This window comes from Ahaetulla prasina, chromosome 3 (genome assembly GCF_028640845.1).
Source record: "Ahaetulla prasina isolate Xishuangbanna chromosome 3, ASM2864084v1, whole genome shotgun sequence".
NCBI lineage: Eukaryota > Metazoa > Chordata > Lepidosauria > Squamata > Colubridae > Ahaetulla > Ahaetulla prasina.
The window spans coordinates 223,258,127-223,274,495 of record NC_080541.1 but is presented as its reverse complement, the minus strand read 5'-3'; the positions used below and the strand labels follow the sequence as shown (position 1 = coordinate 223,274,495).

The 16,369-nt window shown below is 44.3% G+C and overlaps 1 protein-coding gene across 1 annotated transcript in view; it reads left to right on the top strand.

The window, feature by feature from the left end:
* MYT1 (myelin transcription factor 1) overlaps positions 1-16,369 on the top strand; it is a 196,453-nt gene that overhangs the window by 143,733 nt on the left and 36,351 nt on the right. The window contains exon 18 of the mRNA XM_058176713.1: positions 1,454-1,516. Coding sequence (XP_058032696.1) covers positions 1,454-1,516 — 63 coding nt within the window. The remainder of the gene's footprint in view (positions 1-1,453; positions 1,517-16,369) is intronic.

Here is a 16,369-nt window from a genome sequence, read left to right as displayed (position 1 = left end):
GTCAAGGACTGCCTGTACTCATGCCATTGTTGTACAGATAGTCCTCGCCTTACGTCGGGTTACTTAGTGACCATTTGAAGTTATGATGGGCCTCCCCAGTTATAGGGCTCCAACAGCCCTCCCCACCAAGGTCACATGACTGCATGTGGGTTGCTTGGCAACCGGCCCACATTTATGGCCATTTGTAGCATGACTACAGTTTACAGCGTTTTTGTTAAAACATTTACTTCCGATTTTGTGCCAAAAAATCGTAAATTCAGGTTGGTCACAAGGGTGATCCACTTTATGACTGAACTAACAACTGTAATGGGCAACCTCATTGCAGTTGTAAGTCGAGGACTATCTGTAGGTTATGATAAAAGAGAACTCAGTAATAAAATTCCACTCAATAGTAGAATTTATAACCAAAGGAATTGGTGGGCTTTCTTTCTTGGATGTCTTCAAGCACAAACCGGTCCACCAATGATTGGAAATAATATGGTCCTTGTTTAGTGACTGCTGGGATTGGCAACGCAGTCATTAAGCAAAGCGGTCACTAAATGAAACTACAGCTGCGCTTCCGTTCTGACTTCAGCTTTCCTTTGCTTTACAGACCTGCAAAGATGGTAGGAGTGAGGATTGGTCATAAAGTGATTGGTGTAACTGAGTGGTTCCTGTACAAGGCAGTCGCTAAATGAGGACTACCTGTTTGAATTCCTGAAGAGAGCAGGGTCGAATCTGTTGTTTTGGCCCCTCTCTTTCAAAACTAAGCGTCTCTGAATGTGAGGAAATTGTTTGAATCTTCGTTCCAGCACAGATTTTTCTTCCCATCTTCATCAGACTTCCGATCTCCATTCAATAGTAATAAATTCGATAGGTTCATGCATCCCCTCAGGTTTAACGGTTTTCTTTTGCTTTTCTGTGTTCCGAGAATCCTAGAAGACAATATGTCTTCCGTGACAAATAACAGCAATAAGAGAAAGAGAGAGAGAGAGAAGAGAAACCACACAATCCTCAAACTTCTTTGATGAAAACAATTGACTCTGAAGTTATGGACTCTGAGGTGTAAACTATAGGGAAGCAGATTAACAATCATGTTTACATCGATCTACAATTTCCTTCGTTGAAATTTACCTATCTACTGTAAAAAAAAAGAAAAGAAAAAACAGTTTCCTATCTCACTCCTGAGATAATGATGATAATTATTTCTTCTCCCTCTTCTCCTTCTCCCTCTTCTCCTTCTCCTTTTTCTTCCCTTCTTTCCCCTTCCTTCCTTCTCTCTTCCCTCCCTACTTGCCTTCCCTTCTCTATTCCTTCTCTCCCTCCCCCCCTCCCTCTCCTCCTCCTCTTCTTTTTCTTCTCTCCCCCTTCCTTTCTTCCTTCTCTATCCCTCCCCTCTCTTTCCTTCCTTCCTCCCAACCCTCCTTCCCAACCTCCGTCTCCTCCTCCTCCTTTTTCTCCTTCCTCCTCTCAGGTGCCCAACTCCTGGCTGTGATGGGTCCGGTCATATAACAGGAAATTACGCATCACATAGGAGGTAAGTTGCAAATGCGTATACAGAAATGAGACCCATGGCAGAAAGAGAAGTGGGGAATTAGTGTGTTTGGGGAGCTCATAAACCCTCTTTTGAAGGAAGTCAAAAAAGTTAAGGCAGTGGCTACAACCATACAATTCATTGCCTGACTTATAGTCATGGCCGCCACCTTGATTTTTTTCCTCCATCCCAGGGGTCTCCAACCTTGGCAACTTGAAGCCTGGAGGACTTCAACTCCCAGAATTCTGGCTGGGGAATTCTGGGAGTTGAAGTCCTCCAGGCTTCAAGTTGCCAAGGTTGGAGACCCCTGCTCCATCCCACCCCACTTATTTATGCATGCATTTAAAACTGATTTATTTACCCACCCATCTCACTAATCAGACTCTGGGCAGCTAACAAAGGTTTAAAAGCCACACGATTTTTTTAAAGCACATACAGTATTCTTCTGTTAATGCAGCCCAAGATCGTGTTGGCTTTTGGGGCAACTGCACACACTACTGGCTCCTATTTAAGTGATTGTCCACTATAACTCCTAGATCCCTCTCACAGTTGCTACTACTGAGCCAGGTACTTATAGCTGTTTCCCCACTCATCTGCATCACCACGGAGAATAGAGTCCTTGGTGCTCTCTGGCCTTGCTTATTTTCTTGCTCGCACTGATGATGTTACCTAGTTGGGTCATGAAACGCCTGCAAGAAAACAATCAAGCTCAGAGAGCACCGAGGACCCCACAGTTCAACCCTGAACTACAAATATTCTCCTCTTATTGGCATGAACAGTACAAAACAGGTCTTGGAGCGGACCAGTCCAATTCAAGTAAAAACAAAAAAAGTGATGCTAAGGAACTTTCTAATGCAATAAAAGTAATAATAATCTCCCCCCCCCCCCCGCCTCCCCTCTGCACTTTTTCAACTTCCTATCTTGGGCCTAAAGGGCTGGACAGGATGTGATTAATATACACATTACATATGCATTCCTCGAAAATAATTCCGTTTCAATTCTGAAGTCATTTTTAGTTTCTCTTTCAATTCCATTCAGAATAGAGCTGGAAGGGACCTTGGAGGTCTTCTAGTCCAGCCCCCTGCTCCCCTGGATGGGGAGAAACAGGCTCAAGCTTAATCCCTCCAAGACGGAGTGGCTGTGGATGCCGGCACCCCGATTCAGTCAGCTGCAGTCGCAGCTGACTGTTGGAGGCGAGTTATTGACCCCAAAGGATAGGGTGCGCAACTTAGGTGTCCTCCTGGATGAATGGCTGTCGTTTGAAGATCATTTGACGGCCGTCTCCAGGAGGGCCTTCCACCAGATTCGCCTGGTTCGGCAGTTGCGCCCCTTCCTTGATCGGGATGCCTTGTGCACAGTCACTCATGCGCTCGTTACCTCTCGCTTGGATTATTGTAATGCTCTCTACATGGGGCTCCCCTTGAGGGGCACTCGGAGGCTACAGTTAGTCCAAAATGCAGCTGCGCGGGTGATAGAGGGAGCTACGCGTAGCTCCCACGTAACACCGCTCCTGCGTAGACTGCACTGGCTACCTGTGGCCTTTCGAGTGCACTTTAAGGTTTTGGTCACTACCTTTAAAGCGCTCCATGGCTTGGGACCTGGGTACTTACGGGACCGCCTGCTGTTACCGCATGCCTCCCACCGACCCGTACGCTCTCACAGAGAGGGACTTCTCAGGGTGCCGTCCGCCAAGCAATGTCGGCTGGCGGCCCCCAGGGGAAGGTCCTTCTCTGTGGGGGCTCCCACACTCTGGAACGAGCTTCCCCCGGGTTTACGCCAAATACCTGACCTTCGGACCTTTCGCCGCGAACTGAAGACACATCTTTTCATTCGCGCGGGGCTGGTTTAAATTTTATCGATTTTAAATTTTTTAATATTAATTTTAATGTGGTTTTAATTTTATATATTTTAAAGTTTTTTAGACCAATTATAAAATAAGTTTTTTAATTTGTATTTTAAATTGTATATTGTATTGTCTGTTTTTACTTTTGGCTGTACACCGCCCTGAGTCCTTCGGGAGAAGGGCGGTATAAAAATCGAATAAATAATAATAATAATAATAATAATAATAATAATAATAATAATAATAATAATAATAATAATAATAATAATAATAATAATAATAAAAAAAAGCAGGAGACCCTATACTGTTTCAGACAAGTGGCTGTCCGATCTCTTCTTCAGGATCTTCAATGATGAAGCTCCCACAACTTCTGAAGGCAACTTCTGTTCCAGTGGTTAACTGTCTTCACTGTTAGGAAGTTTCTCCTTAGTTCCAGGTTGCTTCTCTCCTTGATTAGTTTCCATCCATTGTTTCTTGTCCTGCCCTCTGGTGCTTTGGAAAATAAATTGAACCCCGCCCCTTTTCTTTGGGGCAGCCCCTCAAATACTGGAAGTCTGCTATCATGTCCCCCCTAGTCTTTCTTTTTTCTAGACTAGCCAAACCCAATTCCTGCAATCGTTCTTCTTATATGTTTTAGTCTCCAGGCCTTTAATCAAAGAAGGACTAGGGAAGACATGAGTCCTTCGGGAGATAGGGCGGTATATAAATATGATTAATAAATAAATAAAATAAAATGATAGCAGAATTCCTGTATTTGAGGGGCTGCCCCAAAGAAGAGGGAGTCAAGCTATTCTCCAAAGCACCTGAGGGCAGGACAAGAAGCAATGGGTGGAAACTAATGAAGGAGACAAGCAATCTAGAACAAAGGAGAAATTTCCTGACAGTTAGAACAATCAATAAGTGGAACAACTTGCCTCCAGAAGTTGTGTATGCTCCAACACTGGAAGTTTTTAAGAAGATGTTGGATAACCATTTGTCTGAAGTGGTGTAGGGTCTCCTGCCAAAGCAGGGGGTTGGACTAGAAGACCTCCAAGGTCCCTTCCAACCCTGTTATTCTATTCTATTCTATTCTATTCTATTCTATTCTATTCTAAATCATCTTAGTTGCTCTTCTCTGCGTTTTTTCCAAAGTCTCAACATCTTTTTTTTTTCTTGACGCAATAGACAAATAGCAATGTATTCGGAAAAGTTAGCAAAAGACGCCTTTCATCTCTTGAATCTGATTTTTTTTTAAAAAAAAAAAAAGCTAAACTTCCCAGAATCAGATTAGAGGTACTTACCTTCTCTGCTGCTGCATGAAGATGAAAGGGTCAGATTTTAGCTGACTGCAAAATTCCTGTTAATAACACCACCGTATTTATGGCTCCTATTATCTTTTTCAAACATTAATGAAGGCCTCGGCTGTCTCTCCCATTTTGAACAGGTCCATTAACATCTGCCATCTGCTAGCAAATACCTTCCTAGCCAGACACTATTAATTGCAAAAGCTGCTCCCCTCAAAGCAAACGGCTGTCTTTTTTTTTTCTTGACGCAATAGACAAATAGCAATGTATTCGGAAAAGTTAGCAAAAGACGCCTTTCATCTCTTGAATCTGATTTTTTTTTAAAAAAAAAAAAAGCTAAACTTCCCAGAATCAGATTAGAGGTACTTACCTTCTCTGCTGCTGCATGAAGATGAAAGGGTCAGATTTTAGCTGACTGCAAAATTCCTGTTAATAACACCACCGTATTTATGGCTCCTATTATCTTTTTCAAACATTAATGAAGGCCTCGGCTGTCTCTCCCATTTTGAGCAGCTCCATTAACATCTGCCATCTGCTAGCAAATACCTTCCTAGCCAGACACTATTAATTGCAAAAGCTGCTCCCCTCAAAGCAAACGGCTGTCTTTTTTTTTTTTCTTGTTTCATTTTCTTTTTAATTTTCACCATCGCTTGCCTCCCTTCTGAGGTGTGGAAACGGAAATTATCAGATCAAAGCACATGTGAGAATATCAAAGGGAAGAATGGTTCCTTTTCAGTGTTAGGATGAAAATGAGATGTTCATTTTCGGGGGAAAAATGAAAAATTAATACTTTCCTAGGAGCAAGGAGGGTGTAAAGAACATTTCCTCCAACTTGGGGCCCAGCTGATAAATTATTTAGAATAGTAGAAACTCCTCTTTCTTTAGTCACATCCATCGTAGCCAGAGTGAGTTAGCTATTTATAGGTAGTCCTCAACTTACGACCACAATTGAGCCCAGAATTTTTGTTGCTAAGTGAGAAATTTGTTAGCTGAATTTTGCCCCATTTTGCAACCTTTCTTGCCACAGATGTTAAGTGAATCACTGTTACGTTAGTCAGACGGTTGTTAAGTGAATCTGGCTTTCCCCATTGACTTTCCTTGCCAGAAGGTTACAAAAGGTGATCACATGATCCCGGGATACTGCAACTGTCATAAATATGAGTTGACTCCAGAGGTGGGTTTCAGCAGGTTCTGACCAGTTCTGGAGAACCAGTAGCGGAAATTTGGAGTAGTTCGAAGAACCAGTAGTAAAAATTATGACTGGCCCTGCTCCCATGTATTCTCTGCCTCCCGAGCAGCCTCCCAGCTGATTACGAGGGAATGGGGATTTTAGAGTATTTTTCCCCTGGAGTGGAGTGGGAATGGAGATTTTACAGTATCCTTCCCCTGCCTTGCCCACCATGCCACACCCACCAAGCCACGCCCACAGAACCGGTAGTAAAAAAAAATTAAACCCACCACTGAGTTGATCACATGACCATGCCAAGGGAGTACTAGAACTCACAATCTCCTGGCAATTGTCCCAAAATCACACAAATGGCTTCATGAGTACTAGAACTCACAATCACCTGGTGATTGTCGCAAAGTCACACAAGTGGCTTCCATGCCAAGGCAGAACTAGAACTCACAATCTCCTGGTGATTGTCGCAAAGTCACACAAGTGGCTTCCATGCCAAGGCAGGACTAGAACTCACAATCTCTTGGTGATTGTCGCAAAGTCACACAAGTGGCTTCCATGCCAAGGCAGAACTAGAACTCACAATCTCCTGATGATTGTCCCAAAGTCACACAAGTGGCTTTCATGCTAAAGGAGGACTAGAACTCACAATCTCCTGGTGATTATCACAAAGTCATACAAGTGGCTTCCATGCCAAGGCAGAACTAGAACTCACAATCTCCTGGTGATTGTCGCAAAGTCACACAAGTGGCTTTCATGCTAAAGGAGGACTAGAACTCACAATCTCCTGGTGATTATCACAAAGTCATACAAGTGGCTTCCATGCCAAGGCAGAACTAGAACTCACAATCTCCTGGTGATTGTCGCAAAGTCACACAAGTGGCTGCCAAGGCAGAACTAGAACTCACAATCTCCTGGCAATTGTCCCAAAATCACACAAATGGCTTCATGAGTACTAGAACTCACAATCACCTGGTGATTGTCGCAAAGTTACACAAGTGGCTTCCATGCCAAGGCAGAACTAGAACTCACAATCTCCTGGTGATTGTCGCAAAGTCACACAAGTGGCTTCCATGCTAAGGCAGCACTAGAACTCACAGTCTCCAGGGTGATTGTTGCAAAATCATTCAAACAGCTTTCATCTCTAAAGTGGGACTAGAATTCACCATCTCCTGGTGATTAGCCCAAAGTCACACAAATGGCTTCATGAGTACTAGAACTCACAGTCTCCAGGGTGATTGTTGCAAAATCATTCAAACAGCTTTCATCTCTTGAATTTGATTTAAAAAAAAAAAAGCTAAACTTCCCAGAATCAGATTAGAGGTACTTACCTTCTGCTGCTGCATGAAGATGAAAGGGTCAGATTTTAGCTGACTGCAAAATTCCTGTTAATAACACCACCGTATTTATGGCTCCTATTATCTTTTCAAACATTAATGAAGGCCTCGGCTGTCTCTCCCATTTTGAGCAGCTCCATTAACATCTGCCATCTGCTAGCAAATACCTTCCTAGCCAGACACTATTAATTGCAATAATACAAGAGCAATCAATAGATTTAAACTTAATGTTAACCGCTTTAATCTAGATTGCAGAAAATATAACTTCTGTAACAGAATCGTCAGTGCTTGGAACACTTTACCTGACTCTGTGGTCTCTTCTCATAATCCCAAAAGTTTTAACCAAAAACTTTCTACTATTGACCTCACCCCATTCCTAAGAGGTCTGTAAGAGGCGTGCATAAGAGCACAAACGTGCCTACCATTCCTGTCCTATTGTTTTTCTTTTTTTCTTCATATATATATATATATGCTTATACCTCCTTATATTTCCTCATATATATGTTTATATACTATATAATCTTTTTGTGTGATGCTTATATATATTGTTCCAGAGGGTGGGAGCCCCCACAGAGAAGGCCCTTCCCCTGGGCGTTGCCAGACGACACTGCCTAGCTGACGGCACCCTGAGGAGTCCCTCTCTGTGAGAGCGCACGGGTCGGTGAGAGGTATTCGGTAGCAGTAGGCGGTCCCGTAAATAACCCGGTCCTATGCCATGGAGCGCTTTGAAGGTGGTTATCAGAACCTTGAAGCGCACCCGGAAGGCCACAGGTAGCCAGCGCAGTCTGCGCAGGATTGGTGTCATACGGGAGCCGCGAGGGGCTCCCTCTATAACCCGCGCAGCCGCATTCTGAACTAACTGCAGCCTCCGGATGCCCTTCAAGGGGAGCCCCATGTAGAGAGCATTGCAGTAATCCAGGCGAGACGTCACGAGGGCGTGAGTGACCGTGCATAGGGCATCCCGGTCTAGAAAGGGGCGCAACTGGCGCACCAGGCGGACCTGGTAAAAAGCTCTCCTGGAGACGGCCGTCAAATGATCTTCAAAAGACAGCCGTCCACCCAGGAGACCGCCCAAGTTGCGCCCCCCTTCCATCGGGGCCAATGACTCGCCCCCAACAGTCAGCCGAGGACTCAGCTGACTGTACCGGGATGCCGGCATCCACAGCCACTCTGTCTTGGAGGGATTGAGCTTGAGCCTGTTTCTCCCCATCCAGACCCGTACGGCCTCAAGCACCGGGACAACACTTGATAGCTTCGTTGGGGTGGCCCGGTGTGAAAAGTACAGCTGGGTGTCATCAGCGTACAGCTGGTACCTCACGAAGCCATTGATGATCTCACCCAGCGGCTTCATATAGATGTTGAACAAAGGCGAGAGGATCAACCTCGGCACCCCACAAGTGAGGCGCCGCGGAGTCGACCTCTGCCCCCCTGTCAACACCGTCTATATCCCTACATACTATTTTTTTTTAATTTACTCATATCCTACATCATTAATCTAGAATTTCCTTCCACCACTTGAAGACCGATTGTCAGGCCTGGAAGCCATCTTTTGTATTAGGCCTTCAGACCTGCCACATTTACTATGGTGGAAAACTGGGTGGAAGGATTGTACAGAGCATGGGTGATATACAGTATAGTCATAATAACATTCCTTTCTCAAGAAGTCAAGGCCAACTTGCCCTGCACCTAGAGTGGTGTGACTGGGAGGCATCTCCAGTTGGGACGGTGCCTTCAACTTTTCTTTGGGTGGGGAAAACCTGGAACCTTCAGATTCAGATTTTCCCAGATGTGCCAATATGACATCTCTAATAAAATTTCTTTTGTTGGGGTGTTACTTGGAACCCTGACCCCGACGCATTTAAAAAAGCATAGCAGGGTTGCAGAAATGATGCACCCTTAAGCCTGTGTGGAAAACAAGATTTCTGTAAGTGATCCAAAGCAAAGGTGCTATTCAGCAAGTTCTGACTAGTTCTGGAGAAGCAGTAACGGAATTTTTCAGTAGTTCAGAGAACCGCTAAATACCACCTCTGACTTGCCCCACCCCCATCTATTCTCTGCCTCCCGAGTCGCAGCTGATTGGGAGGAAATAGGGATTTTGCAGTATCCTTCCCCTGGAGTGGGGTGGGAATGGAGATTTTACAGTATCTTTCCCCTGCCACGCACACCAAGCCATGCCACGCCCACAGAACCGGTAGTAAAATAATTTGAATCCCACCACTGGTCCAAAGGTCTTTGCAGGAATCAGCTGACATTTGAAGCCATCTGCTCCATCTCCTTAGAGCCAGGGAGCAGAAAGTTTTTATCCAATGAGCCAGGTCACAATTAGCAGGGTAAGGAGTGTTTATTAAAAGCGGTCAATTTACAACCGTCATAAGTCTGAAAAATGGTCATAAGTCATTTTCTTCGGTCCTGTTGTAACTTCGAATGGCCACTAAAGAAATGGTTGTAAATTGAGGATTATCTGTACGATGGATTTGCATTTTGTGTTCCCAGATCAAAAGCTACTTCAGATCAATAATTAGAAATCAGCCCGTTTGTAAGTGTGACCATTGGATGGTCTCTTCCTGATTCCTTCTCTGACCTTGCTTTTGTCGTTGGAAATGAATTCAACCAACCAGCATGGGTCGATGAAAACAAAGAGACTTTATTAAAAGAAAATAATAAAAACAATTTTGCAAAATAGGGTGGTATCCCAGCAGATCTCAACAGAAGAGTTGGAGCCAGGAAGCCACGCCTGAAATTTCAAAAGCATCACATTTTATAGTTCCCTATACCAACGCCCCTCCATGCTCCTCTTACATCAGACCCAGTGATCGATCCCCACTAATCAGTGACGCCTTCAGACACAACATCATCTCTTTTTCTAATTACATCTCTAATTACATCCCTCACCACATCTCTGACATCAATACAATTGAACGTGTCCAGAAATATTTTACAAGAAAAGTTCTCCATTCCTCTGAAAACAACAAAATACCTTATCCCACTAGACTTGAAATCCTAGGCTTAGAAAACTTGGAACTCCGTCGCCTTCGACAAGACCTAAGTTTAACTCATAGAATCATCTATTATAATGTCCTTCCTGTTAAAGACTACTTCAGCTTTAATTGCAATAATACAAGAGCAACCAATAGATTTAAACTTAATGTTAACCGCTTTAATCTAGATTGCAGAAAATATAACTTCTGTAACAGAATCATCAGTGCTTGGAACACTTTACCTGACTCTGTGGTCTCTTCTCATAATCCCAAAAGTTTTAACCAAAAACTTTCTACTATTGACCTCACCCCATTCCTAAGAGGTCTGTAAGAGGCGTGCATAAGAGCACAAACGTGCCTACCATTCCTGTCCTATTGTTTTTCTTTTTTTCTTCATATATATATATATATGCTTATACCTCCTTATACTTCCTCATATATATGTTTATATACTATATAATCTTTTTGTGTGATGCTTATATATATTGTTCCAGAGGGTGGGAGCCCCCACAGAGAAGGCCCTTTCCCTGGGCGTCGCCAGACGACACTGCCTAGCTGACGGCACCCTGAGGAGTCCCTCTCTGTGAGAGCGCACGGGTCGGTGAGAGGTATTCGGTAGCAGTAGGCGGTCCCGTAAATAACCCGGTCCTATGCCATGGAGCGCTTTGAAGGTGGTTATCAGAACCTTGAAGCGCACCCGGAAGGCCACAGGTAGCCAGCGCAGTCTGCGCAGGATTGGTGTCATACGGGAGCCGCGAGGGGCTCCCTCTATAACCCGCGCAGCCGCATTCTGAACTAACTGCAGCCTCCGGATGCCCTTCAAGGGGAGCCCCATGTAGAGAGCATTGCAGTAATCCAGGCGAGACGTCACGAGGGCGTGAGTGACCGTGCATAGGGCATCCCGGTCTAGAAAGGGGCGCAACTGGCGCACCAGGCGGACCTGGTAAAAAGCTCTCCTGGAGACGGCCGTCAAATGATCTTCAAAAGACAGCCGTTCATCCAGGAGGACGCCCAAGTTGCGCACCCCTTCCATCGGGGCCAATGACTCGCCCCCAACAGTCAGCCGAGGACTCAGCTGACTGTACCGGGATGCCGGCATCCACAGCCACTCTGTCTTGGAGGGATTGAGCTTGAGCCTGTTTCTCCCCATCCAGACCCGTACGGCCTCCAAGCACCGGGACAACACTTCGATAGCTTCGTTGGGGTGGCCCGGTGTGGAAAAGTACAGCTGGGTGTCATCAGCGTACAGCTGGTACCTCACACCGAAGCCACTGATGATCTCACCCAGCGGCTTCATATAGATGTTGAACAAAAGGGGCGAGAGGATCAACCCCTGCGGCACCCCACAAGTGAGGCGCCGCGGAGTCGACCTCTGCCCCCCTGTCAACACCGTCTATATCCCTACATACTATTTTTTTTTAATTTACTCATATCCTACATCATTAATCTAGAATTTCCTTCCACCACTTGAAGACCGATTGTCAGGCCTGGAAGCCATCTTTTGTATTAGGCCTTCAGACCTGCCACATTTACTATGGTGGAAAACTGGGTGGAAGGATTGTACAGAGCATGGGTGATATACAGTATAGTCATAATAACATTCCTTTCTCAAGAAGTCAAGGCCAACTTGCCCTGCACCTAGAGTGGTGTGACTGGGAGGCATCTCCAGTTGGGACGGTGCCTTCAACTTTTCTTTGGGTGGGGAAAACCTGGAACCTTCAGATTCAGATTTTCCCAGATGTGCCAATATGACATCTCTAATAAAATTTCTTTTGTTGGGGTGTTACTTGGAACCCTGACCCCGACGCATTTAAAAAAGCATAGCAGGGTTGCAGAAATGATGCACCCTTAAGCCTGTGTGGAAAACAAGATTTCTGTAAGTGATCCAAAGCAAAGGTGCTATTCAGCAAGTTCTGACTAGTTCTGGAGAAGCAGTAAAGGAATTTTTCAGTAGTTCAGAGAACCGCTAAATACCACCTCTGACTTGCCCCACCCCCATCTATTCTCTGCCTCCCGAGTCGCAGCTGATTGGGAGGAAATAGGGATTTTGCAGTATCCTTCCCCTGGAGTGGGGTGGGAATGGAGATTTTACAGTATCTTTCCCCTGCCACGCACACCAAGCCATGCCACGCCCACAGAACCGGTAGTAAAATAATTTGAATCCCACCACTGGTCCAAAGGTCTTTGCAGGAATCAGCTGACATTTGAAGCCATCTGCTCCATCTCCTTAGAGCCAGGGAGCAGAAAGTTTTTATCCAATGAGCCAGGTCACAATTAGCAGGGTAAGGAGTGTTTATTAAAAGCGGTCAATTTAAAATCCGCAAATTTTTTTCTTGAATGGCAGGAAAAAGTTGTGCATAATGTCATTGAGCTGGCTATTTGGTCTAGTTAAGCATCAGACTAGAAACTGGGAAACTCTGAATTCTAGCCCCACCAAGACATGAAAGCCGAACTTTGGGTCAATTACCAGGAGACTGTGAGTTCTAGTCCTGTCTTAGGCATGAATGTGGGCTGGTAACTTTGGGTCAATTCCCAGGAGATGGTGAGTTCTAGTTCCACTTAGGTATGAAAGCAAGCTGGGTGACTTTGGGTCAACTGCCAGGAGACTGTGAGTTCTAGTCCTGCCTTAGGCATGAATGTGAGCTGGTAACTTTGGGTCAATCACCAGGAGATGGTGAGTTCTAGTTCTACCTTAGTCATGAAAGCAGGTTAGATGACCTTGGTCCAATCACTAGGAGACACTGATTTCTAGTCCTGCCTTAGGCATGAAAACCATCTGAGTGACGTTGGGCCAGTCCCTCTCTCAGCCCAACCCAGCCTCTGGTGGCTCAGACTGGTAAGACAGTCTGTTATTAACAGCAGCTGCTTGCAATTACTGCAGGTTCAAGTCCCACCAGGCCCAAGCCTTCCATCCTTTATAAGGTAGGTAAAATGAGGACCCAGATTGTTGGGGGCAATAAGTTGACTTTGTATATAATTTACAAAAGGATGAAGACTATTGCTTGACATAGTGTAAGCCGCCCTGAGTCTTCAGAGAAGGGCGGGATATAAATGCAAAAAAAAAACATCGCCTCACAGGGTTGTTGTTGTGGGGAAATAGAAGGAGAAAGGTGAGTTATTTATAAACAATAAAGGCAGGATGAAAAAAAAATCAAATAATCCAAGAAGAGGAGTATGTCAATTAATTTGTCTTCAAGCAGAAGACAATATATATTAGGATTAGTAGATGAGGAAATGAATTGAAACGGTGTTGAATTGAGAGATCCAATCTGGGTCGGTCTACAGGACCAGAGGTTTTTTCTTCCTCTCTAGGGTGGAGAGAAGTTCTCTGAAAATAGGCTCCAGCATGAGTCCGAAAGCTCAGAATACAAAACCTCTGGTCCCAGTAACCGACCCAGATTGGATCCTGCAACATTATCCTGGGACATGTAAAGGAGTGGGATTCAGTTGGTTCGGACCGATTCGGGCGAACCGGGTGTTAATTTTAATCTGGTACTTTGAACATTAGCAAGGACTGGCTGGCCCTGCCCACCCTGCTCTGCCCCTCCCAGGCTTTGGGAGGGCAAAAAATGGGCCTACCGGAAGTTCCGGTTCTACCGGAAACAGAACCGTTTCCAGCCTCCGGAGGGCCTCCAGAGCCTGGGGGAGGCTGATTTCGCCCCTCCCAGAGGCTCAAGGAAAGCCTACGGAGTCTGGGGAGGGCAAAAATGTCCCAGCCAAGTAGGCCCACTCTGGCCAAGCCCATCCAGCAACCAGGCAGAGAACCGGTTGGTAAAATTTCTGAATCCGACCCCCGGACACGTAGATTCTCCTTCAATTGAATTCTCCTTGAATTGAGAGTGTCATTTTCAGCAGGATCACTTGAAACTGAAGTGTTATAAGCGATAGGATCCTCCACAAAGGTTGTTCTCTTCGGAGGTTGCTGGGGCCAAGTGACTCAAAATGTCATAGATAATAAAATGCAAAGGATGCAAACGTCACGCAAGTGAATATGTGCGCGCTTATTTGAAAATACATTTCCTGTTTTGGACCTTTAAATCTGAAAGCCACAACCGTTAACCCATTTCAGGGGTTAACACCATACAATTGAGCAGGGGTGAAATGTAGAATTTGTTACTACCGGTTCTGTGGGCATGGCTTGGGGGGGGTAATGTGAGTGGGTGGGCATGGCCAACTTTTTTTATTTATTTACTTTTAAAAGCATTTCTTCTACAACCTCTTCAGTCGAAGAGGTTGTAAAAAAATGCTTTTAAAATGCTCCTCTGACGATCCCAGCTGAGTTGCCTGATCGTCAGAGGCTTTTTTTTCTTTTAAAAGCTTTTTTTTTTTTTTTTTGCCTTTAAAAGAAAAAAAAAGCCTTTGACGATCAGGCAACTCAGCTGGGATCTCCAGAGTCTTTTAAAAGCATTTTTTCTTTTAGATGAAAAATTTCACCCTCCATCTATGCTTCTCTGCCTTTCCTGCCTCTTTTCCCTACAGCAGTTTACAAGAAAAGAAAGAAAAGGAAGAGGAGGAAGGAAGGAAGGAAGGAAGAAAAGAAAGGAAAGGAAGAAAGGAAAGGAAGGAAGAGAAAGGAAGGAAGGAAGGAAGAAAAGAAAGAGGAAGGAAGGAAGGAAGGAAGAGAAGGAAGGAAGGAAGGAAGGAACGGAAAAGGAAAGGAAAGGAAAGGAAAGGAAAGGAAAGGAAAGGAAAGGAAAGGAAAGGAAAGGAAAGGAAAGGAAAGGAAAGGAAAGGAAAGGAAGAAAAAGAAAAGAAATGAAATGAAATTACATTCCCAAGAATTCCTGCAGGGAGAGGGCTTAAAAATTAGACCACAGTCTAGGAAATTGTCCATGCTGCCATGGTTCAACTGCAAGGGTCAATTAATTACCTCCGAACCATCATCAAAATTGTCACAGACGGCATTTACATCAGATTTGGAATGGTTTCACCGTCCTTCATTATTTCAAGCCTTGCTATATAGCACACCCAGAATCCTGCAGCTTTTGTAGGATTCTTTCTTAAATTATAAATGCCAGCAGCCCAGGTGCTCGGTTTCTCTCTTTTTCTTTATTTATTGTATTTATTTTTATTTATTTATTTTGTCACAACAGTATATATAAGCATAAGCATGAAAGTAACTATATAATATATAAGCATATATATATATGCTTATATATGTAGGGCTTTGGTTATTCGTGTTTTCTCTCACGTAAAATTGAAGTGTCTTGGCGATGTTTCGACGAAGTCTCATTCGTCATCTTCAGGCTTCAGCTTCATACTTCTGGGAGCAATGTGTGATTGCAGCTGTTTCTTCCTTTTGCAATCACACCTTGCTCCCAGAAGCACGAAGCTGAAGCCTGAAGATGACGAATAATTTCGTCAAACATCGCCAAGACACTCAATTCTGCGGGAAAACCCGAACAACCAAAGACCTACATACAAACACCCGTGAAAACCTCAGAAAACAAATATATATATATATATATGTTTTCTGAAGTTTTCGCGGGTGTTTGTATGTAGGTCTTTGGTTATTTAAGTTTTCTCCCGCGTAAAATTTGAAGTGTCTTGGCGACGTTTCGACAAAATCCCATTCGTCATCATCAGGCTTCAGCTTCATACTTCTGGGAACAATGTATGTGATTGCGCTGTTTCCATATATATATAAGCATAAGTATGTAATAACTATATTAATTGGATATAATGAAAGGAAACAATAGGACAGGAACGGTAGGCACGTTTATGCTCTTATGCACGCCCCTTATAGTCCTCTTAGGAATGGGGTGAAGTCAATAGTAGACAGCTTTTGGTTAAAGCTTTGGGGATTTTGAGAAGAGATCACAGAGTCAGGTAGTGCATTCCAAGCATTAACAACTCTGTTACAGAAGTCATATTTTCTGCAATCAAGATTGAAGCGGTTAACATTAAGTTTAAATCTATTGTTTGCTCTTGTATTGTTGTGATTGAAGCTGAAGTAGTCTTTAACAGGAAGGACATTGCAATAGATGATTCTATGAGTTAAACACAGGTCCTGTCGAAGGCGGTGGAATTTGGCTAGGTTTTGTAGAGGTGAGCCTATGGAGCTGACTATGGGTCTGAGTGGGGTTCCTTCTTTGTGTATCTTGGGAGGCCATAGAGCTTAGGGCATCTGGATGATTTCTCTGGGAATGATTCTTTGTTGGATTTCTTCGCTGATGGGGGAGGCTTTTATTTTGGATCTAGTGGTTTTTTCTAGGTAGGTGGTGGGGTCTGTGTTTAG